At 33.4% G+C, this 16031-nt stretch overlaps 1 protein-coding gene across 3 annotated transcripts in view; it reads right to left on the reverse strand.

Annotated features, from left to right (window-relative positions):
* LOC118201933 (MICAL-like protein 2) overlaps positions 1-16031 on the reverse strand; it is a 105792-nt gene that overhangs the window by 30866 nt on the left and 58895 nt on the right. For all 3 annotated transcript variants that reach the window (XM_085815914.1, XM_035374089.2, XM_085815915.1), the window contains exons 2-3: positions 7404-7574; positions 2905-2953 (exon numbers count right to left, since the gene is read on the reverse strand). In XM_085815914.1, the coding sequence (XP_085672040.1) occupies positions 2905-2953; positions 7404-7555 (201 nt within the window). In that variant the 5' untranslated portion in view covers positions 7556-7574. The remainder of the gene's footprint in view (positions 1-2904; positions 2954-7403; positions 7575-16031) is intronic.

Raw genomic sequence — 16031 nt, forward strand, 5'->3', positions numbered from 1 at the left:
TATTAAGAATAACCTAGTCTTTCTAAACCAAATATTTAATTTGCACTAGGGATAGGAGGGGAGGACTCTCGTGGCCAAAGAAGACAAAGATTTTCTTAGATTCATATGGTGGGAAGAATATAAGGAAAGAAAACAAAAAGTGTATCGTGACCGACGAGTAGTGTTTGGACTTCCGAGCAGCCCTTTCTTGCTAGCTGCCGTTCTAGCTTACCATTTGGGACAAAATGAAAGCCATTTTCCTGAAACCGTAGAAAAGCTGAGGAATGCATTCTATGTGGATAACTGCATAACTTCGGTAACTAGTCAAGATGAACTTAAGAAATTCATTTTTGAAGCAAACAGATGCTGGCTACAGGTTGTTTCGATTTGTTTCGAGAGTTGGCGTAGCTTCAAAATTTGATTCCTAACTTACTAATAATGGAAACTAACATTCCAACTTTCAAAGGTCTCTTTCGAACATTCTTTGCAAAACTGTCGCGCACGTTAAGGTTGATATAGCGCCATTTTTACATATTCCGCATGGAGAAAGCTATTTTCTCTCTACCCATTAAAAAATTAGAAGTAGTTAGCTTTCTTACAATTTTAACTTTTAACTGGTATGATAAAAAATACATGAATAACTCTTGTGGTGTAGTCCTATAGAATAGCATACAAATTACACATTATGTGAACTCTTTTCAAATATACATTGATTTTAAAAATTAATACAATTGGCAAATTTTGGCAATTTTGTTTGTACTGAACGAAATTATATTTCCAAATCAAAAATGCAAATCTTAAGCGTCGAATACGCAAGGCGTGTATATTTAGGGAAAGAGATCGTTAAAAAGCGCAGGCAGCCTTTTTAGCACTTCTTTCCTTCGCACATCTAACTATTTTCGCAATGTTTTTTTACAACATTTGGTAAAATTCAATGTAGATAGTTAAACTGAGTAACCACCAAAGTTTGGAAGTTGATAATTATCGGAAGATCTAAAGCAGTCTTATAAGGTGTAGATTGCTAGAGACTTGTGTGCCCTGTGTCGTATGCAATGCCCTGTGTCGTATGCAGCTTATGGAGATAGTTTAAAGACTCCGGATCCGTAGAAAGAAAGCTTGGACAAAATCGTTCAAGAAGATCGTCAGGACCAGTGAATATCGAACTTGTCCATTTCATCAAGGCATTATGAGAGCGTAATACCTTTTTAACTCTATCGTTACTTCCACACGGCCACATGAAGCTGAGTTTTATGGATTACTGGTTTCAGAAGGCTCCATATGAGAGGTTTGCTACAAGATCCGCTGTTTGCATACCACTCACTTCTTCAGAACATCAGCTTTGGATCAAGCATCAGCGGGCAGCCTTTCTCTTCTTCACAGATAGGTCTCGATTTAGCATGATTGCTGATTATCGATGTACCTCCATCTGGAGAGAACCATATATCTGCTATCTGTCTTCCAATATTATAATCAAGTGTGCCAGCGAAAGTTTGATGGTCTAGGCAGGCATCATGCTATTGTTAGGCGGTCTGGACAAGCATTACGTCACCTCTGTTCATAGGCTTTCATATTTTTGACATAAGCTCTGTGACTACTGCAATGAACGGGGAAGAAATATTGATCTCTATGTTCGCCTTTTTAGGGGTGGGCCCTCAGTTAATTTTTATGGACGACGACGCTTATCTACCTACAGCGGATCTGATGAATGATTTTCTGGAAGATTCGGATATTACCGGATGAACTGGCCAGCCAGATCTCCAGGCCTAATCTTATAACAAATGTCTCATATCTTCTTAGGAGGCAACTGAAACTCACTTTTTCTTTTCCAGGACCTTAACATCGCAGCTTCAAAAGTGAGTCCGTCTGCTACAGGGACACAAACTACCTCATTTCCAGCATGAAGCGATGTTGTGAGAGCTCTACAATTTTTCGAGGGGACCATACTCCTGTTAGTCTTTTTTGTTGTTGTTCTATCTTGCAACCTCTATTTTAGACCTCTCTTGCGTTGATGAGCCTTACCCAAAGAATAACCTACCATCATGCATATATACCACCACTGTTGTACGCGTTGCCGATCAGTTCTGGAGATAACTGAGTAAACGTGAAAATTTTAGCTATAAGCAATTGTCAGAATTTGTTAATTATTTTTAGGTAAAATATTAGACTCAGTATTTGCTATGAAATCGATATTGGGGGGGGGACGATTACGCTAAATTGTAACCGATGTACATGATATTATCAAATGAAACAAATAAAAAACTCTGTCAGCTTAAATGTGATGCTAGGTGCTAAGGTTCCTCAGAGCTATAACATACCAGCCGAACGTTTTTACACATAAATGCATGCATGCATGCTTTTCCGTAAGAATGCAATTATTCATTTTTATATAATAAACAATGCAATGAAAGTTTAGAATGCAATAAACGTTGAAACGTTTTATAATCATAAATAGAGGAAAACACAATATCCAGTTTTTGATTTTTTGCACATTAAAATCATGTTTTTGTATTTTGGAAGCTGTTCAAGTTCGAAAAGTTAAAATTTTTAAAACTAAAAAAGTGTGGAATTTATACTGCTATCCCATAACCGCAATTTTTATCTAGCAACGCTTTAAACAATGTATATCCAATAAACACACCATCAAAAAATTACACAACCATCTAATCAAAATATGTTTTAAAATAACTCTATTCGGGGTTATTTCTATCTCTATTATTCTTTCGGGGGGTATTTCTATCTCTATTATTTTTCTATCTCTATTATTATTTCTTTTATATCTATTATTCTTTCGGGGGTAAAATAACTCTATTCGGGGTCTTATACTAATTAACTCAGTTTTGTTAACTACCCGTTAACAAAACTGGTTCATATCTACATCCTAAAACATTATTTGATTTAAAATTAAAGAAATAAATAAATACTTACTAAAGCATTGTTATACAGCATATTCTCTTTACACAGTGATTCGAAGTCTCTAAAAAGGGGAAAAAACAACTTAACTGATGTACTTGAGCAAATATTTTGAATGAAAATTAAAAAAAGACACTATTGCTATTATAACAGAAACATAAAAAACAAGGAAGTAAAGAAAACATGGTCAAATTATAAACATGGCTTTCATGTTGAATTAACACATTAACATAAAAGTAACTATGTAGCCTGTGGCCCATATGACTGATCCAGATTTTTTTCGCAATAAAACATTTTCCTTTATTTCGAAAATTTAACGCAGATTACGTTGAATACCAAAGTTCCATTTATACCGAGCCATACGCATTATAACGGGAACAATACGCATTATAACGGAATTGGATGCTAAGCGATTGCACAACTTTAAACGATGATTAAACTCGAAATGTCTACGGCATGGAATTTCAAAGTACTCATTTTAAACAACATTCATAAAATTATAAATCCTTTTTTGTCAGGAACATATTAATCTTAGTGAAATAAACGTACCGTCATTTTTGATACTGAAAAATTTCTAGTATGTGTTTATAATTTGTGCCATCTTTAACAAAGAAGTTGCAAACACATCTTAGTAATTGTGTGAAATTCAGAACTCTGATTAAACGTCTGCACTCAAGCTTTGTTCCTTGAAAACAACCGTTAAAAGTAAATTTTTCACGATTCTCGACAGAGATGGATAGCAGGGCAGAAGAATGTACACTTTTTCGTCCACCATTTGCCTATATCCCTTAGACATTAACCCCCAATGCTTTCCCGTTAACAAAACTGGTTCAAATACTTCCGGTATTTTTGCCACAAAACGGGCCATTTCTCGCATTTCATATACTACACTGTAATGCAATGGTAATGGCCGAGACTTCCAAAGAATTACTGGATATTCCCTTAAGAAGACCCTTAGAACGGACATTTGTAAGAACATTTTGACTAATAGACGAATCAATTGACCACGTTTCCAAGGACTATCTCTTTTCCGTATTATTTGTCTATACTACTATGTTCCGTGCCACCAAGTCGGTATAACGGTTAGTGATGTAAAACGCCGCCAGGAGTGACCACTAAACTTGACGTTTTCTACCGATAGGGCCGGGTTCGAATCCTGGAGAAGGCACAGATGTCGGTAGGCGTATAGTGTCCGTGCGGCATGGGGCAATCAAAATACAGGGCAAGTAGAGTCTTTTCGAGAAGTTCGTGGTAGGAGAAGGGGGCACTTCAAAACTGGAGCGGAAGCTTAACAGTTAGCTAGGTTCAATAATAGCTCAATTACTTCTGGTACTACAAAGAAGATGGCCTAGCTCCTACCGGTACTTGCTCTAGGCGATATACACAATAAATAACTTACTTCTTTGATACACATTACACGTATGAAAACTAGCAGTTTTAGGATTTGTTTCAAGTATATAAAAATTAATGAAAGAAAATCAAGTTTTAATGAGACGAACGTCCTTCCCCACCCCCTTTTTTTCCTGCGTGACAAATTGAATCTCGGTATAATATTTGATACTGCTGGACGTAAAGACCTTGAAAGTTTCCCGGCGCCGAACGATGTTTGGATTCAATGAGCGTTAAAGCTGAAAAATTCGTTTCACATAAGTATGTCAAGCTGAATAGCAGAACATAAAATGCCATTTCAGAAACTGTAGGAAGTTCAATTCTAGCTCTGATCCATAATTCAGTCAAGAACTTTTAGGAAACTTAAGTTTTTGAGTCGCTCGATAACGCAACAAATTTCTTTTATGCTTTGTACGGCAGGTGATTATTTTCATTAATGCCAATCAAAAATGGTTTCTGAATCCACGACAGCTTTTTAAAATCAAAATTCGATATAAAGTTGACTGTTGCAAAACTGTGTGGGCTTTTGCTGATCTATAATTTTAAAATGAAAGCATAGAATTATTTTGTTCAGTTATAAAATTGTCGATACCAGAAAAAATTTCGAATGAACCATTTTCTACCTTATTCGTCCAACATTTTTCTTTTTAAGAAGGCCTTCAGTTTTATTATTCGAAGTAAATATACTACAACAGACATGTTGAGATCGTTTAGTTTCTCAAGAATATATGACAAACAGCACAGCTTTAACAACCATGAGTCATTCTGAAAGAGAACACAAGACCAGATATTTATGCGTTTAAAAATATACTAAGTTTGTCTTTTCATAACAATAATCTTAAACTTCATCCTCTAGACATCCATCTTACTTCTGCGTATAATAATAAATTTTTGCATTCGGATTCCATATCTTCATAACGACTTGAAAATAAACCGCTATTACGAGCTCGGAGTTAATAAAGTTTATAATTTTGGCAGCATTCTGAAGCACTTCGTTCAGTCGCATTACTATAGTTCGACCGCTTCATCCGCGACCATGAGCGCAAACACGCATGCGCCATTCGTACCGAATTACTCTCAAAATAGGGTGGAAGGATGGGGACTTTCCCTCCAGCATAGCTCTTTCCGAAGAAGAAAAGACCTTTTACGTCGTAGCAAATAATACCGCCCCTTTTGGACGAGTCTATGTGTTTTGGCAGAATGCCAACCAGGGTTGCGCTTCAGACGGTCGAACCATAATAAGCTGCAACGGCCTCTGGATGGATCAGACGCATGATAATTACCAGCAGCTTTAGCAAATGAGAAAACCAATACTATCAGTGGCATCGCTTTTGCACCATTCCTTCACATTCCAATGAACTTTTCCATTCTAAACCTTTAGTTTTAAAAAACTTCGTCAACTTTACTATACATGTCTTTCCCTCTTGTATGTTCTTTCAAAGGACGACAAAATAACAATTCTTAATCGATGTTTTCTTAATAAATGTATTTGACATATATTAAATACTGATTTATTTTTGAAATATGAGTTGTTGCGTCTAAACTAATTATAAATTTTGAGTTTTAAGTATAGTAATAATTTGCTCGAACTGGTCATTGCTAAGTTCAGAGATTCTATTGGCAACAGTGCTTTTTGACAGTTCAATTTTGTGAATTTCATTGCCATATTTATTTCCGTTAAGTATTTCTACCATTTTAATAGCAGTAGGTAATACAAGATTTTATCCAACGGTGTATGAATTTTTATTTTTAACAATCAGATATGAAACTCATATGAGGAAAATAAATTTTTTTGCTAATTGTCATAAAATTTCTAAATATATTTTGAGAACAGTCGCTCGAAACATTCTGTTGGTTTACTGACGTACAAAGAATGCTTGGATTCAAGATGCCTTTATTATTTTTAATTTTTTGTTTTTGTTTTTTTTACTTTGGATAGCCAAAGCGTTACTACAAATAAAAAAAAGGAGTTTTTCTTTACCATCATACTTCATTAAAATAAAGCCAAATTGGAGAAATGTCTCATTATATATATAAATATGTAAGAAAAATATCTAAGAAAAATAAAGAATATGTAAAAGATAAAAATTTTAATTAGCAGCGTAAATTAATTTCCCTTCTCTATTCTAAAAATAGTAATCTCCCTTTGCATTGCGTCATTTCGAGATTAATCCATGTCGTACGACTCTTACATAAGCAACACCGTTATTATGATGTGCTTAATGGTATTTTTCGATGTGTAAATATAGAGCCCAGTTTGGCCAGTATTACGATTTTATAAGTGCGCTATACAGAAAATGTAATATATTAAATTAATAGCAATGAAGGTATTGCGACTAATGTTTCTTTAAATTCGTGTATGTGCATTAAACTTTCGTAATATCAACATCTCGCTTTACGACTCCAGCTGGGGTCAAGATTCACAGTTTAAGAAACACTGATTTAGTCGTCGCTCGCGAGAACAACTTAGTTGGCGCCCTCCGAAAAATCAGAGCTCCAGGCGGCTGCTTATGTCACTTATGCTTGGAACTAGCTCTGACAGTGCAAATACTTATGAATTACGCTCACGATAACTAATGTTTAACTCATCACAGCATAAAAGAACTGTCGTAATGCAACTACTGCAGAATAAAATTGCCATAAGAAAGACTAATTAGCATAAAGAAAAAATACTAATTAATATATATTACTTGTAAATCTGACTTAGCTACTCACATGAGATCAGGTCGAAAATGATGAATCAGAGCACAGAATGCTAGACCATCTTTCCAGGAGCTAGACATGTCATTTACTCGGACATTCGCTTTACGACTCCAGCTGGGGTCAAGATTCACAGTTTAAGAAACACTGATTTAGTCGTCGCTCGCGAGAACAACTTAGTTGGCGCCCTCCGAAAAATCAGAGCTCCAGGCGGCTGCTTATGTCACTTATGCTTGGAACTAGCTCTGACAGTGCAAATACTTATGAATTACGCTCACGATAACTAATGTTTAACTCATCACAGCATAAAAGAACTGTCGTAATGCAACTACTGCAGAATAAAATTGCCATAAGAAAGACTAATTAGCATAAAGAAAAAATACTAATTAATATATATTACTTGTAAATCTGACTTAGCTACTCACATGAGATCAGGTCGAAAATGATGAATCAGAGCACAGAATGCTAGACCATCTTTCCAGGAGCTAGACATGTCATTTACTCGGACATTCCTGTACCCATCGGTCACACGACGGCACCATAATTCCAACGCTCGCATTCCTCGCTTTTCACCCATCCTTTTCTCCTTTAATATTCTGGAAGAAAATAAAAAATATTAGTTTTACGATACTGGTTTTCAGTCCATTAATAATAATATAGTAGCAAATTATGAAATTTCAATAAACTACTATATTTGGTAGTTTCTAAGACGCATAATTTTATTATTTAGATGTCTTTAAAAACGGGCTGCATTCTATTTAGTAAAACAACGTTCAGAAGTCACGCCGCCCAGACGGGAAAGTGGTTAATGACTTTCGCTGCCGCGCCGAAGGGTCCGGGTTCGAATCCCGGAGAGGGTATGGATGTAAATTGCCTGTCCCTTCATAAAAGGCAATAATGGCTCACCTATTAGGTGCCTCTATAATAAAGCGACAACCGCTTTCGACCTTAGCAGTGGTTTACGCCTATAACGGCTAATGCCCGCTATTGGAATTAAAAAAGTATTTATAATTCTTTTGATGTAAAGAACGTGATTTTATAAAATGCATTTGACGTATACTTCACCTTGCAATAATAAATTCTTATAATACAAAACTTCATTTTATAACAAAGAATAATTTTCTCTATTTCCCTGCAATATCCATAAAAAAAACTGAATACAAAAACAGTTTAATATTTAATCGGCCTTCGAAATAACTTTTAGTAAACCTGTTTGAAAAAGGAACTTGACAGCAGCTGAGGGAAATATAAATAGGTCTGAATGCAAGTCACACGATACTATATTTAGTAGACATCTAGAATCCTTCCTCCTCCCCCTACCAATTTTCACATTTTGTTAATTTACAAAATATTGCATTACTAATGTTCTTCATGGCTCAGACGACATTTGAATTAGGTAATTGATAATATAGCGTTTCCAAGAAATATGCTTGATTTTAAGGATTCCTTCAAGTAAATCTATACATAGTATAGAACATAGAAGTAACAGAATTCCAATAATCTCAATCCATCGAAATCGGTCTAAAATATCGCCACGACGGTCTAAAATAATATGTAATTGGAATCGCTAGAGCAAAAATGGTTTGGAAGAATACTGCAGATTGTATAAATAACTAAAATTTTGATATAAGACGCAGATAAAAGTAGATTTTGATATTTGATTCACAAGCTCATTGTGAACAGCATATACTGATACAGAAAATACTTTTGTGTTTATAAATCGAATTTTTTTATAATAAAAATATTTATTAAATGCATTATTAGAATTTTATTTGATTTTCTTTGAATGAAATTAAGGTGAGGATTCTTTTAAACGAAGAAGTACGATTAATCTTGTCTTTTTAAAATTAGATTTTATATTTTCTTCAACTATATAAGTAACAGAGAATAAACCATGCTTATATACAGCTATATTGATAATAATTTGCAAGTTCTCTAAATTTATCTGCGAATAATTAAATAAATGACAAGTTCTAGCATTTAAAATTTGTACGGAGAGATTAATTTTAAGCTCGATAAAGTTACCAGTTTATCATAACAGAAATAAAAGTAGTCTATTTTAAATTTAATGTCAGAAAAATGTATGGAATGACAAGAAGCTGAGCGCAAGATAATTTGCATAACAGTCCTTAAGACACGTTTATCTTACTTCGAATGTGATTAGTTAAATTAAAATAATTCTGAGTTTTTGATGATATTGATACTATTTCAAACTTATTTTATGCAAGTCTGTGAAGTTTGAAAATTTCTGCTATAATCTCGGTTACTTATAATTAATTATGCACGTTACATGTCAATGTGAAAATTACATAAAATAGTATTCAGCAAGAAATCCTGAAGAAGAATTATCGCTCAGCAGCTACAGTCAAAGATTATTTACCAGGAAAAAAAAAAAGAATTTATAAATTTAGTAGCTAGTAGAACTATTTGATCCGATATTATTTTTACAAGACTTAAAGAAATATTTTCCTTAAGTAATAATACTTGTGATTTTACAAGTCAGAAATCCGCAATATGAAACAGCAAAAATGTGAAGAGATTTCCTTCAAGGTATTTTCCCTCTAAATTCGGATTTAAAAAATTCTGCAATTGAAAATTATGAGATTTTATGAACTGAATGAATGAGGGAAAAAATATTAATAATTTTCTAAAAACGTAATCACGAACTATACGAAGATGGAGCAATAACTGAAGTTCTCGATATTTTCCAATTCTCATAAAGTTTGAATCCATTGCAAACCAAATTAACATATCCATCCTAGGAGTTTCTGTAACTAAGATGCGTGAGAAACTCCGCAGCTGCCTTCCTTTCTTTCTCTTAAAGTAAGTAGTAAGTGGGGGAGGGGGTGAAGAAAAAGTCAGGTAAGTATAAAAGAAAGAAAAAAAATCTTATTCATCGTCACACCAGCTGTTTGAAATGAAATAAGGTGAAAAAGAGGGAGAGATGGTAGAAAAGAGCGGAACGGCTTTTGAGCCAGTTTCAGCATAATCTGCGTTACACAGACTAGGTCAAGGGTGTAACAATAGAAAATTGAATTATACGTTTTCCCTCCCTCAGATTGTACCTGTAATAGAAATGACTGAAAAAGCAGATCCGATGCAGATCGCTTTAAAAAATGTTTACATCACTTAATAAAAATTCAAAGATATTACCGATATATAAAATGGCTGCAATTTCTCAGTGTTCGTTAGATATAAACTATCAGGTCTAACAATATAGTACACGTGATCAATGAACATTGTTTTCGAATTCCTTCATCGTTTAAATGAATTCTTAATATGATTTTTGACGATAATGAATTAGTATGCAGAATCTTATTTACGAATTGAATAAAACACATCTCACGCTTACATCTACAACGCTCATATATAAATTAATACACACATAACGAGGGACACTTTAATTTCATCAATCGTATCTATATTCCAAGATTATTTTTGAGATTTTCAATTCCGACAAATTTGTCCTAGGAGATTTAATGTTGTTGGTAAAATACACTTTTTCCGAAACAGAATTCATATTCTGTGATAAAGTATCATCCGGCTAAGAATTTCTAAAAAAAATCTCAAAGCTTTTCGATTTTATATTACGCCGAAACGGAAAAGCATTTGGGCTAACATCACATCGGGCTAAAAATATAGTACACATACTATATTTTTAGCCCGATGTGAGTGCTAAAAATATAGTACAGCATACTTTTAGAGTTTTCGATAGTCTCGCACGCTGGAGATAGGCATGTTTTATTCTCTACACTGTTGCCACTGCTCGTTTTGAAATTAATGAGTTTTTAAATCAAAAATTCGTTTAAGTTTTACAAAATATAAAATATACAATAAAACAAATTCCAAATTCGGGTTTCCAGATGTCCATGTTCGGGTGGAGGACAATGTTTTTCGAAATTTGATGATTCTAGGTACCGCTGTTTTGTCATAATCCGCGAAACGTACATTCATGTAGATTCTTCATTATTTAATTTCTTTAAATATAATGCAGGGCGATAATATTTGGTGGCAACAATCTGAAATGTGATTCGGACATTTAAAGTGATTCGACGCAAAATGATATTTCGAGATAAATAGCCCTTCTGGCCTAACGCTCATTTGGGCTATAAAAAATAAAAAATGTGTAATTTCGTTCCGATTTTAACGGATTCAGCTAATTTTTAATGTAACCGCAGAAATGATAATATAACTGTGATAAGTAATATATGTCCTCAAGAACAAATAGATTGCAACTAGTTAAAAATAATGTCAACTTCACTGGAAAAAGTGAAAGAGGATTTATAATCCAATGTTTTTCTTAATAAATTTACTGATATTGAAGAAGATGCATTATAATAAATAATGCATAAAAATAAAGCTATTTATAGCCATATATATAAAATAATAAATGAATTACAATATTATATAGCTGTTGTAAAATAACCATCTGAACAAAATATAAATATTGCTTCGTGGCTTAGAATTATTGCTAGATAAACTGTTAATAAAGCAATTAATTACTGTAACAGAAATTTCATGGAAGTATACTGTGTGCTCAAATGAATTAAACGATTCAAGTATCTTCACTTATGAAGATTATTATAAAAGCAAAAAATATGAAAAAAATCAGATTTTTGGTATGGGCTTCTTAAAGGAAATTATTCCAATGAAAAACTTTTTCATGGTCTTGGCAACTGAAAATTCAGAGACAACCTGAAATTGAGAAGATTAATTTTCAAGGAAAAATGAAGGAACACGTAAAATTACGACAGCAAAATTTCTAAAACAGGAAAAAAAAAAAAAAAAAAAAAAAAAACCTTTAAAGTTAAAATTATCACTGTACATTTACGAGCTTTTAATGAATGCTCACATTACCTTCTAAACATAAAAGAAAAAAAAGTACACTTTGTTACCATTAAAAATATTTAATTCAGATTTTTTCCTATATCTTAGCCCCTCTCTAATTTATTGACGTTAAGACAAGATCGTCTGAATATAGTTTATACATGTAAAATATAAAATCTAGTTTTCAAATAGTAATTATTTCAATAATAACTCAGTTTTATCACAATAATGGAGCAGTTTTATTACATAATATATATATATATATATATAAGAACACTGAATGTAAAATCACAACTTCACGGAAGCCATTAGAATTTGAAACTTCCAACAAGTACCTTCCTTATTTGTTCCAGTTATATAAAAGGACAGTAATGTGAAATTACAACTTCACTGAAAGCATAAAAGTCGTCAGACTTCCCGTATCTTCCTTATTTCTTTCAGTAATCTCTAAAAGAGCCTCTTAATTTATTATCTGATATCTTCCGTCGAGGATATTTATTTTGATGATGTGAAAGACTTCAGCATTATGCTGTTGTAAAATTTATATTATGCTTCAAAATAGAAAGAATAAAACTGAAGTTCATTTGATATTTTCTCTCTATTAATAGGGAGCTAAACAACAAAATTTCCAAAATGCACGAAATTTGAACAGAATTTCATAATACTCCTTAAACCACCACGAGATCAGAATTTCAGGAATTCCTTTCTAAGCTATTGTCAGTTGACATCACTGGTAATCTACTTCCGTACAGAATGGCAAATTTTCACTTGGGAAGTACTGCCTAAATATTCTAGCAATTTATTTGAATCGCTGATGCTATCCGTCTTTGATAGCATATTCACCAAATAAAAAATTAAAATATTCGTAAGACGTACATTTAAATTGACATGATTCATTAATTAATGTAGATTTTTGGAAATCTCAGTGCAGACTCACGCAATTAAATTTAACAGCTTACATTATAAAATACACATTTCCTTCTCAATAATAATAAAATAAAAATGAAAGTTTACTTTTCAAAACTCGAAATGACCTTAAACTTGGTCGAATTAATATTATTTTCCTTTATAGTTTCGGTTAAGCAAGTTTTTATACTATTATCGTGTGTCTACAACATGAACACCTCCCAAAAGAATGTCTACAGCTATCTGTTGCCATAAAAGCGAGCCCTAAACTCATCGTTCGCAGGAGTGCCTTGAAAAATGCATTTAAGTTTGCTATCTTCAGGCACTTGATGAATTTGTGATATACGCGTTCTGATTTTTGCTTTAAGTAAAATACACATTATAACATTGTTTTGTCTTTTCCAAAATTCACTAACAATGAAATAGCAACACAATTTTCAACTGACTCATCCCTACTTGAAATGTATAAGGTCTAATAGTATAGCAACCACCTCCAGTTAGACATATTGGTAACAGCAGCTCGAGATAAACAAAAAATACAGCATACGCTATAATAAAACTTTGTATTATGTAAACATTTATTATAACATGCACAAGTATTATTAAATAGGTTTTGGGAAATATAATCCTTACAAAGATCCCTTTAAAAAAAAATTCAAAGACGCATTTTAGCCCATGTCTAAGTTTCACATTTCCCTCTATATCAGAAAACACAATTAAAAAACATAAAAGCATTTTGGGAGCATTATCTTAAAAGCCTGAAGTCGTTAGAAGCGTAGCCGCACTTTGAAGAAAGAGACAGCATATGTCTACTTCATAATTTAAGATAAATAAAGAGCATGAAATATATTTTAATGGGTATTTTGTTTCAATATTAACGTAAAAGGATCGTTAAAATGTTCAATTACAACTTCCCTTATTCCAATGTCACGTGATTATTATGATCTCGCTGAATGTGTTAATGACGAATATTTTTGCTACGACGCCATTCCAGTATACATTATCTCGTTAAAGTGCTGCTGTCGAAACTGGAAACGCTTCCCATACAGAATTCAGAACGAATGTTTAAAGGGATGGGATGGTCTTACAATATGCTGTAATTAAGGTCGATTAAGGAGGAGACTAAAGATACTGAAACTTGAAGTTCATGGCCAAAACCCCACTTAATGCTTCAGTGAATCACTAATAAAAAAAAAAAAAAAGAGAGAGAGAGATGATGCCGATGTCCCATTTTAGTTTCAATGTGCTGTGCTTTTAAAACGCGCTAAAATTAGGTGACATAAGAATACTAAGTTTAATTTTTGATTGATTTTTATAATCGGATGTACAGGGTAAGTTAAAAAGAATCATCCAGTTACAAATAATTATCGCAAAAATTGTAATTTGGACATATTTCCCTGCCATACAACAAATTAAACTTTACGTTTCTAGTCGCACATCAATGCATTCCTCACCTCTCCGAAAACACAGGATATAACGTTTTGCAACATTTCTTGTCTTCTTCCTTTGTTGGTGGAAAAGTTAGATTTTTTTTTTTTTTTTTTTTACCGGCAGAACCATCCGACAATGATGAACTCAAAACCCCAGTATCCATGCCGACGCATGAATCACATCAGATATCTTTAATGTGCGCGGATTGAAGAGTGGATGTAGTATGTCAAGTGACAAGAGGATTTTATATACAGCGCCTGTAATTTGTGACAATAAATCTGCAAAATCAAGGAACTTTGACGTATCATACGAAAATACGTGCCATACTCTGGCAGTTCGCTGAACCGAAGTTCGAATCCCGCGAACGCCTGGTTGCATGGGCGTTTTCGTGATTTTCCCCATGTGTAAGGTGTGTACGAGCCAGTTTCCATCAGAAAGTCCTTAACGAAGGCATCCCTCCCCTTAGGCACATAGCCCTCGAGGTTTGCCGTAATCTAATAAACCAAACCATTTGCTGAACAAATTCAAAATACTCCAAACTTCCAAACAAAGACTGAAATGCAAATGGTGAATCTCTCCGAGTCAAGTGCCCTGCCATGTGATTTTAGAAACGTCATTAGTATGACTTGCAGATATCTCTTCTTTGACTTCCAGTTTTCGGTATTCTATATATTGTCAAGACATTTTATACAATGTCTGCTTTCATACATTGCTGGTAATTTACATACATTAACAGTAGTATATACAAATACAATAGGCGCCGTTTAATGCGATAGCGGTTTATGTTTTCCTTCGAATATCGTTGAATTACTGAAGCCCCGCCCACTTGTCTATGAAATCCTGGAAATACATCGCTTACTGTGATCAACAAGTTGGTTAATTTTTTAAATGAAGTAATATCACCAAATAAAAGATGAAATTGCCAAATAAATTCGAAATACAGCAAAATGACCGTCAGATGACACAGCTATGTTGGCGAACCTGCCAAGCACTTTGATTTTGATTTAAGGCAACATTGAAGTCTTGGAACCGCGTTTCAGAAAAGACAATAAAGAACTATTTTAAGTATGCGAAAATTTTATTAAACGATAAAATAAAAAAAAAAAGGATGAAGAACTAAAAATATATTGAACTAATATGAATTTTGAGGTATTTAACACTTCGATGGATACTGATGAGAAACCTCAAACTGCAGATTCAATGACAGAAGACATCTAGGACAGACAACAGAAGATTCAATGACAGAAGCCCGAAGCTTTCTAAAACAAATCCAAACACATCATTAAATAAACTTTCTGAAGATAAAAACAAAACCGGTTAATTTTCTGCAAATACTGTGATGAGGGGGTATCCTATGAGAATCAAGATTTGGGGTAGAGCATTGGTCAAATAATTTCCACAAACATTATGAACAGTTCAAAAAATGAACTTTTTTAAAATTAAAATACCGTGAAAATAAATATGTATACATTTCTTGTTAATATACCATATTAAATTCGTTAAATTTCATTGATATGTCGAAAAATATTTTCTCATTGCTTAATGTTATCAAAACAGTCATGAAAATAGTCATAGACGAACGTGATCACGGTAAGTAGCACCTACTGTATAGTTCAAGCGTGTTTTCCTTCTTTCACTGTGAAAGATACATCTAAACCTATGACACGTTAAGACATCTTTAAATCTCTCGCAGTGGGATCAACTGGAATTACCAGTGGAAGCAGATACTGTCTAAGAGTCTTTTAGTGTCTGTTTCTCCCTGCTATAAACTTTCCCAACATCTTAATTCAAGAGAGTGTCACCCCTTTAACACATGTTTCATTGGTTTTGGAAACTTAAATGTTATGCCAATCATTCTTTAGAACAGACAAAGAGACTTCTGAAGAGAG

The sequence above is a fragment of the Stegodyphus dumicola genome, chromosome 4 (assembly GCF_044657685.1).
Source record: "Stegodyphus dumicola isolate Sdum_Otavi_A_Nest chromosome 4, ASM4465768v1".
NCBI lineage: Eukaryota > Metazoa > Arthropoda > Arachnida > Araneae > Eresidae > Stegodyphus > Stegodyphus dumicola.